This window comes from Zasmidium cellare, assembly GCF_010093935.1.
Source record: "Zasmidium cellare ATCC 36951 unplaced genomic scaffold M409scaffold_2, whole genome shotgun sequence".
NCBI classification, from domain to species: Eukaryota; Fungi; Ascomycota; class Dothideomycetes; order Mycosphaerellales; family Mycosphaerellaceae; genus Zasmidium; species Zasmidium cellare.
The window spans coordinates 1,837,903-1,847,212 of record NW_022986946.1 but is presented as its reverse complement, the minus strand read 5'-3'; the positions used below and the strand labels follow the sequence as shown (position 1 = coordinate 1,847,212).

General features: G+C 51.1%; 3 protein-coding genes across 3 annotated transcripts; 1 reads left to right on the top strand and 2 right to left on the bottom strand.

The window, feature by feature from the left end:
* Positions 1 to 1,009: 1,009 nt before the first annotated feature.
* Positions 1,010 to 3,145, bottom strand: M409DRAFT_17292 (uncharacterized protein; the record flags this gene model as incomplete). Its single annotated transcript, XM_033803997.1, has 1 exon — positions 1,010 to 3,145. The coding sequence occupies one exon, from the start codon at positions 3,143 to 3,145 to the stop codon at positions 1,010 to 1,012; it is 2,136 nt and encodes a 711-aa protein (XP_033674242.1).
* A 777-nt stretch (positions 3,146 to 3,922) lies between these two features.
* M409DRAFT_17291 (uncharacterized protein) lies at positions 3,923 to 6,761 on the bottom strand (the record flags this gene model as incomplete). Its single annotated transcript, XM_033803996.1, has 2 exons — positions 3,923 to 6,171; positions 6,221 to 6,761. 2 exons carry the CDS (start codon positions 6,759 to 6,761, stop codon positions 3,923 to 3,925), a joined length of 2,790 nt encoding a protein of 929 aa, XP_033674241.1.
* A 404-nt stretch (positions 6,762 to 7,165) lies between these two features.
* On the top strand, positions 7,166 to 9,286 carry M409DRAFT_17290 (uncharacterized protein; the record flags this gene model as incomplete). The annotated part of the gene is made up of 1 exon (XM_033803995.1): positions 7,166 to 9,286. The coding sequence occupies one exon, from the start codon at positions 7,166 to 7,168 to the stop codon at positions 9,284 to 9,286; it is 2,121 nt and encodes a 706-aa protein (XP_033674240.1).
* Between the last annotated feature and the right edge of the window lie 24 nt (positions 9,287 to 9,310).

Genomic DNA, 9,310 nt, shown 5'->3' with positions numbered 1-9,310 from the left:
ATAGTATACGTAATTCCCTAGTACGTATTTTATACTCGCCGTATACGAGGATAGAGAAAGTAGAAGTTTATTCTACGCTTAACCTAGTACTAGGTTAATTAGAGTTCTATATATTACTATAACCTCCTATTATAGGAGATTTATCCTAATCTATATACTTAGTATACTTAGTTACTCTATTTACTCTACTACTTAGTTAGAGCGTAAGCCTCGACTAAGTAGTCGAGGCGGCTAAGTTACGTAGTACTTAGTTACTAAGTCGTATACGGTTCCTAGCGCGTTAGAACTATAATAGTATAGAACTATTTTTCTACTATCTTTATAATATAGACTTATCTAAAGAAGCTATAATAAATCGAAGCTTTATTAGTCTAAATAACGCTAGTCTACTATCTATCTATCTAGTTTATATACTTATATATTTACTATAGCTTAGTCTTCTTTTACTTCTTCGTTAAAAATAGCTTTTTAGTTATACTATATTTTAAATATCCCTCTTTCTTAAATATAGCTCGAAGTGTCTAGATATCGTAGTTATAGCTTTTAAAGAATATAATCTAATTATATCTTAGCCGCTTTAAGAATATATTAGTTATAGCTCTATTAACGAGACGATATCTTTTATAAATAGTAAGTACTAGAGGGTAGCTATATTACTATAGTATATACTATATATCTACTTAATAGCGTAATAAAATAGCTAATATTATAGATTTTAATATATCTAGTACTTTAGTAATCTATAATAATAGCTAGTATATATACTTATAAAGGGCCTAGATCTAGCTCTTCTTAAAAGGGCTAAATACTTTACCTCTACCTATAGTATTAATTAAAAGAATAAGAAGAACGCGTAGTACAGTAGAGAGCGCGTTGTTATGAAGATCAAGATAGGTATAGTGTAGGCAGTTAGACTAGCAGGGGTTCGTAACGTTTGTGCCCAACCCTGTACATGCCGCTGTCGTTGGTTCTGTCATGATACACGCCCAACGCATAGAAAGCAACGTCTCTAACTGATCGACGCCCCTGGTTCGCTCGTCTTTGGCGCGCCCTTCTGCGTCTGCGCCGACTCTGAACTCCCAGCACTCGCCATGCTCTTCATGCTCCGGGTCCGCTTATGACCGAATTCGTCCTCAATGCCTTTCAATGCCTCCTGGCCACCAAATTTGCCGAGCCTCTGCGCCAGAATGGTGTTCTGTGACTGTAGGTCGGCTACCTGCTCCCTCAGCAGTGTATTCTCCCTACGGTACAGATCGCTCTGACTCCTGAACTCATCACGCTCCCTCGTTACAAGCGATAACTTGGTGGCATCATCCTTCTTCCGTCGCTTCTCCTCAGCTTTCTTCATCTCCTTGGCCTTCTTCTGCTCCAGTTTCTCCAATTCTTTTCGATGCTTTTCCTCCGTCTTCTTGAGACGCTTTTCAATTTCTTCCTTCTGCTTGCTGGCCTCAGTCTCGTCCTTCTCTAACGACTGCTTGAGCTTCTGTTCCTCCGCCATGCGCTTCTTCGCAAGTTGCTCGTTCAGCTTCTCACGCTTTTTCATGATCTTCTGCACCTCCTTCTCGTGGTCATTCAGCTTTCGGTCTTTCGACGCTTCTGAGACCTCGCCACTGGCCAAGCTGAGGTTATCGGTGGACATCACTTGATGTTCTGGTTGTTCGGGAGCTGTCGACAGCCGTCTCATCTCTTCAGCAGATAGGAAGGAGTCGATCGAAGAGGAATCAGAAGAGTCGTCAGACAGCTCGGCTTCTTGGCCGGGATGCAGATATGGCTGCACCACATTCGATACGACAGCCGGTGCATATGTGTCCAGTCCAGCTTCTATGGCTTTGGTAATGTTGTTCAAAATACCGCCTTGTGATTGCTGGCCTGTCATCAATGGATCGGTTGCTGCTCGAGCGGGAGCTTGCTGAGACCGATCTTGCTGCGAATCTCCGTTCGGTACGTGGACAGGTATCGAGCCTTCGGTCTCTTTTTGCGTCTCCTCTCCTTCGTGAGCGGCTTCTTCTTGCTTGTCCAGATCCTCATCCGGATCGGCGATGTGGTCCTGACTGCATGCCCAGTTGAAAAATTTATGTACATCTTGCAGCATCGTCTCCGGGGTGCCTCTTTCCACCAAGAATCGCGGAATGCCACCTCCAGGATCTGAGCGAGTGATCATTATCCATTCGACAGGGTTGAGCTCCGGGTCGTCAGGCACTTCATCTGATCCTTGTCCTCCATGCGAAGGTACATCCACGTGCTCACCCTTGGCGTCTATTCCTCGTGACTCCGCGAAACCAACTGTATGACCTCGCTCCCGAGTATGATGCTCCTCGGCAGTCTTTGACAGCAAATTCGACGTCGACTTGGATTTGGCCGTAGATAAGGGAATCTCTCGAATCAATTCCACAGACTCGTAATGTCCTCGAACATAACCAGATCGAACAGGAGCGTCCGGATGCGTGACAGGTTTCGAAACGAGCATCCAGTGTCGCGGTACATGCTTCTTCCCACCTTCGAGCTCTGCCGCACTCTTCTCTGTCAAGACGGAATCGCTGCCCATTGTCATGATCAGGAAGTCTCTCGGTGTTACCGGCCCTGGGAACTGTGCACTGAGTTGGTAGACTTCCAACTTTCCAACACCCTTCACGTCTATCCTTTCCAGTCGTCGATCGGCGGTAAGACCACGAACAGCACCGGCACCAGGGCCTCCACTGACAGTCATAGTCTCCGAGAACTCGCGCAGCATCGCCCGCTTGAACTTATCAAAACCGAGTCCTTCATGCACGCTTCTCCTCGCAAACCAAGCCCCATGCCTATCGTGCCCCGCCATCTTGTAGACATGGATATCGAGCGGATTGTCCCTCTTGTTGAACTTCATGGCCTTGCCCCAATTCTTCTGCAAACTCTCATGCTCTTTATGCGGTGGCTGTGACCGTACGGTCGACGGATGGATCTCCTTGTGTGACTTGGCCACATTCGGGATGTGCAGATGCGGCTTCGAGTCGCTGAACGGGGTGCCATTGGGCAATTGCGGGACCGAATTGCATATCAGCTCGCCGGCAGAGAAGCATTCTTCAAGATACTGTGGAAGATTGTCTTTGGGCACGTCGTCCCAGTCCACGGGACCTAGGTGGGTGAGCGCTTCGTGGAGTTCTGCCATTGCCTCAGATAGCGCTTAGATTGGCGATAGTGAGGTGAAGCATGTGGGTGAGGTGTGGTAGCGTGAGGGGAGCAGGAAGGGGCGGAGAAGGGCCCTGGAAGTATTGCAGTGCAGGGAGCATCAGGACGGCCTCATGGTGCTGCCAGTAGTAGTATCGGTTCGACGCATCAACCAACGACCGAGCAACAGACGCGATCCGGGCTGGCCGGCAGGAAAGTGGAAGCTGGCAGCTGTGATGATGTAAAGGTGAGGGTGCTTGCTGAGCTTAGACGGCCGACGGACGACTGAAGGGCTACGGCGAGGGTGGCTTCTGCGGCGCCCAACTTAATTGCAGCGCTGGCGACATGTGATGGACGAGGGCAAGACGCTTCAGGTTGCGTGTCTCGTGCGCGTGCCTTGCCGCAGCGTCAAGCTTTCCAACCCTCCTGCCTGTGCCCCACCGCGGCCAAGAAGTCGTTCGGTGGAGGTGAAAGCGAGGACTTGGCTCCGGCCTCCTTTCTTGAGACGACAACACAGTCAGCCGCGAGATATCATCCATGTCCGCGTATGCCGTATAGGATCCCAACAACGGTCGACGCTACAGCAATAATATCTCGTACGAGCTACGAACATATGTGTCCTGCGACCATTTTGTGTGGACGACGTCACGAACGAAAGCCTGTTTTTTGAAAAAGGTCCTTAGCCCTGGACCGTCTCTGTGGACCGATCGAGATACCTCTTCACCTATGTAAGGACCGGAAGAATTCAATTGTATCGAATATCCGCTACAATACAGTGCTACACAGCAAAGCACAGACACTGGCAATCAGGCACCGGACAAGTATCATGTTTCAGAAACCATGCCCTCGCGTGGTTCGCGTGGAATCCGTGCTTGCAACTCACGCAAAACGTCAAAAACTTCGCCATGACATCCCCCAGCTTCTGCAATTCTCTCGCTCCGCCCTTTCGAACCGGGTCGGGTGTACCCAACCACATTCTGCAAATCCCGCAACGAGGCATGTGTCGCCCACAAGTCGGGCAGACGATGCCAGCGCTGGCTGCGGCGATCTGTTCGGGCCGACCAGATCCTTTCCCATTCGTTTGGGTGCCTCGATTCTTGCTGTTTGTCGAGTGTCCATCGTGTCTCGCGAGGGATTGCTGGCAGTGCTTGCATCGTAGTTTGACTTGCGGTTCAGGCGCTTCCAGAAGACTATGTCCGTCACTACTTCTTGCCATCTGGCCGTGTTGAATGACGAACTGGCTTCTCTGCACAAACGCTCGCCAGCTTTGCATCTGCATGAAGTATGTCTCTTTCCACATTTCCCATCGCACGTCGTCGACGTACAGCGGATTCGTAAACGCTGTTGCCAACACGGCTGTCTGCAGGTCGTTCGTCTTCGTGATGTATGTCTGCATCAAGTCCATACACTGTTCGCCCAGTCCAGTCAAGAGAATACCTTCAAGATCACCATTCTTCACAGCGCGTGCGGTTTCGCTCTGTAGGAATCCCTTCAGCTCTGTATCATTGAGATACTTCAACCCTAGAGCAACGCGATAGCCGAGGTGCAGGTACTTCAACTTCATCACATCCCTCCAATCGCCCGTAATGAGGAAGGTCAGCAATGCTTTCAAAGCCGCATCTTCCGTGTCGGCTGCCATCCACTGGCACATCTCTCGTTGTTCTTCGTTGATCAAGTCGGATGCGAGCAGCGCGCCCAAGCCAATGTTTGGTACTGTCTTGCTTCGTATCAATGTTCTCAAGATGTTGAGGGCGATGTGTTTGTAATCGTGTAAGACCGCTTGCACGATTGCCTGATAGTATAATCCGCGATCGATCAGTTCCTGACATTCGGCTTCAAGTGTTTCAGTAGTGAACTTCCAACCACACAATTCCAGACACAACTGTCTGTGTTCAGGGAAATCTGTGCGCTCTCCTTCGAATGGCGGCAGCTCTCTTGAGATGTTCAGAGCAGATATGGCGTCTTCGACCTTTGCAGCTGCTGGAGAAAAAGTACGTCTAGAGACGTTCCCTATCTTCTCTTGACATATGCCAGTGACGCCCACGTAACTCAGGTCCAAGGATTCGCCGACCATAGCACCGTCTGCCGCTTGCTCACGAAATCGGTTAATGATTTCCCACAAGCGCTCCAGCTGCCAGTTTCCTGTGACAATGTCCATGTTTTTGTGACAGTCCCATAAGTACCCTTGGTAGCAGCGTTCGCGGTGAATGGAAAACTGTGCCAGAAGATTAGGTACTTGCGGCGATTCTGGAAAATAGATAGCCTTGGACTCGTCGTTGTCATCGACATATTCCTCGCCCCTATAATCGTGCGGCCCAAAGTCTTCTGCTGTTCTTTGCTGTTCGTACGGCGCTTGGGGTTCTGCAGGCTCGGCACGACCTTTTGTCTCTACGAGCGATAAGTCGTCAAAGGCCATGCTAAGATCGTTCCGCGCGGTCACGGTGGCATGTGGAATGGTGAGAGGCACACGTATGACATCCACGTCTCGACTTGGTCGGAGAGCAAGGACCGATTGTTCTGCCAGATCGGTGCCATCAGAAATCCAATCGAATGCGATGAGTCGTGCATTATTATTGTCACCGTTCTCTCCTTCCTCGAAAGGTCTTGAGACCGAACGTGATTGAGATACATATCGATTGCAGCTCCAGGCAGTGCCACCATACTGGTTAGCAGGAACATAGTCGGTCTCAGGGTGGAGCGAGCTGCGGCTTTCAGTCATATCCACAACTCTTAGCTGACCTCGACTGGAGCAGATTGCGAGGCGACCTCGTTGTTGGCCAGAATACCGCAGACTCCAGATGGTAGCCCTCGATGTCGTATCCACGGCGGGCCTGAGCTCAAAGACCGCACCGTTCGCTGCACCGCCAGGGCTGTTTTGTGATATCCAACGCTTATCCCACACTGTAACAGTAGGGTCATCGGTGGATCCAGCTGAGGCGAAATAGTTGTCGTCCAGTGGATCAATTGCAATGTTGTTGACGCATCTTGTGGACACTTGAAGATTGCTGTTGCCGGCAAAATAGCCATCTGCGTAGTATCAGTACGACCAGATGACAACGTACGAAGAACGACTTACCTCTCAAGTCGTACAATCGGATGTACGCCCTCTGTGCGGCAACAACGAGCTCTTGAGGCTGGCCAGGAAAGAAGCGGACCGAAGACACCACTTCCGCTGGACATAGTTTGCGAACTGGCTCCTGGTTGCCTTGATAGTCACCATTGGCGTCAAATATGTTCAGACAATTGTCGGACCGCGTCTTATCCAAAGCCACGGCGAGCAAGTCCCGTGTGCTCAGAGCAACCGAATTACATTTTCGTTGCTGCTTCAGCTTGAAGGTCGATCTTGTTTCTGAAGGCTGTCCATCTTCTCGGAGCTTGACGAGGCACGCGCTCCCAGAAACCAGACCCAGTGCTACAATGGACTCGTCAGTCTTTGACCAGTCGAAAGCGCTAAAACTAGGCAGGCGGCCATATTTCGCGACAGCCGTGTAGTCGAGATCAGTTCGGCTTCGACGGTGAACGTGGTTGAGAGTAAGACTTTGGTCAATCACGTCGACCAGCAAGAATCGTTCTCTCCCACTGGTCGAGTGCGGTGACCAGCGTACGGCCGCCTCCATCTGCGCATATCTTTCGTGTGCTGCTTAGGTTGGTTCAAGGCATGGCGTTCTCGCCAAAGCGTCACTTCTCAATCACTCGCCATCATCTGTTCATCGCTTGATCCTATTTCTGTGTTTTCTGTAGCATATGCTCTCGGTTTCGTCGTATTCGAGTACGTAGCTCGACGGTGTTTGCGGATTGGTTGGTTTGTGTAATGGATGGCGACCATGTGAAGTGAAAGTCCCTGCCTTGGCAGCTGTGCCACACCGTGGCGAAGCACTGCCCCAATGGCAAGACCTCGTTTCCATCGTATCAGTCCGAGATACATTCGACTTCTGCCTGTCGAAGGAACCGCGGACACGACCATAATGCCTGCGGATATGAGATAAAGCAGGTAGGTCGGACGCGACTCTTGTTTCTTGCCATGGGAGGTCAAGAAGAACGAGGACGACGTCCGCCGCCCGCACTGCCTCCAGGGCAAAGCAGTGCAGTAGGGCCAAGTGAAGCAGAGCCTGAAGAAGCCCCGCCGCCATATGAGCTGGTTGCGCATCAACAGAGAGCCTTGGAGAAGGCAACCGCCGACAACCCGTCCGCCTCAGGTACTGCGCTTGGACACAATGACCCCCGATCTTCGTCACAGCAGTCTTTGGCCCCCGAGCCTGGAGAGCAGAACGAGAGACGCAGGTTGCTTTTGATTTACATTCATGGCTTCATGGGCAACGAGACCAGCTTTCGAAGCTTTCCAGCTCATTTGCACAACCTGCTGGCTGTGCTACTGGAACAAACTCATGTCATACACACCAAGATATACCCACGATATCGCTCCAAGGGACATATCAGCAACGCACGAAACGACTTCAGCAAATGGCTGGAGCCACACGAAAGCCCTTCGACCGATGTCGTACTACTAGGTCACAGCATGGGCGGGCTTCTCTCTGCTGAAGTGGTCCTCATGCCCTCCAGCAGGCCTTCTTCTCAACCCCTCAACCATCGCATTGTTGGCACAATCAACTTCGATGTGCCTTTTCTTGGAATGCATCCAGGCGTGGTCAAGAGTGGACTTGCAAGCATTTTCAAAGGTTCTGAGGAGCCACCTGGGGATAGATGGGAGGACCAACTGCAGGATCCAAAAGAGAACGAAGGTCCAAGCCAACCCCAACGTCCCACCACCCCGGCTTCACGACTCGACACGTTCTGGGACAAGGCAGATCCGAATTTCAATCCCAAGTTCACCAACGACGTGATCTTGCCGGTGCGAAAAGGCTGGAAGAATGCCTTGCATTTTGTCAACAAGCACTCTGATGATTTGATCAAATCGACCAAGAAACTGATCTCGTCACACATGGAGTTTGGAGGTGCCATGGCCAACTATGGCGAACTGAAGACGCGGTACTCGAGAGTCAGAGCATTGGAGGTAGAAGACGGCCGTATCCGCCAGACGGTCGTAGAGGGTGGTGTACCACCAAGAGTGCACTTCGTCAACTACTATACTGCCAGTACAGGACGACCTAGAAAGCCGTCATCCTCTCACCAAAGGCTCTCCCCAAGCCCACACGGGAGTCGATCACCGTCCAGAGAGTCTGGATCTCGGGCGTCGATTCGATCGAAGCGGCAAAGCAAAGATGGGAGTCTTCATCCGGAAGACGCTATTGGCTGCGTGGCGGTCCCTGAAGGCTCATCATCTACTGTTGAAGCTGAACGAGAGGAGCAGAACTCTGGCAAAGGACCGCAAGACGGCCAGCTTAGGCCTACCGCATCTGACCAAGCCGACCATCCACCGACTGCAACAGAGCTACCTGTCGCCCCGCCACCACTTGGCGATTTGAGCTACATTCAAGACGAGAACCTACGAAAGCTCGTCGAGGATAATCACAAAAAGGCTGTCGAGAGATACGAGAAAGCGCTCAAACAGCGGGAGCCGATTCCTAAAGTTGAGGCCAAGCCACGCGAGGAGCCCAAGGTAGAGGAGCAGCCAGAGTCAAAGCCAGAACCAAAGCCAGCACAGAAGCCAGAATCAGAAATGACCCACATGGAGAAAGAAGCACTGCGACTGGAAAAGGAGAAGCAGCGCATGGAAGCCGAAGCTCGACGAATGAGAGGCGAAAAGGATCCTCCTGCAGAGTCCAAACCGGAACCAGCGCCAGCGCCAGTCAGGCCGTCAGCATCAGTACGGCCCAGCATCGATAGCACGCCTCGGGTCGAAAGTCGAACAGAGTCCTACGCAGCATCAACCGTCGGAACTGCGTCGACATATGGTAGCAGCCTCCTGACTCCTCAAGAAAGTAGGGACATTGAACCCGCCAAACCCAAGAAAGACCGGAAGTTCTGCACCTTACCGCCCAAAGATGCCAACGGCGAGCGGGACCCATGTTGGGTACGAGTCTTCATGAAGGATGTGGATGAAGTTGGAGCCCACTGCGGCCTTTTCTTTGTAGATGAGAGGTATGAGCGGCTGGTCGGGGATGTGGCGGAGAGGATTGAGAGATGGGTGAATGAGGAGAGTGGCTTTCGAGCTTCGAGAGCTCCGCGAGCTGAGAAGTCGTAATGAAAGAAGTGATAATGTCTCGAT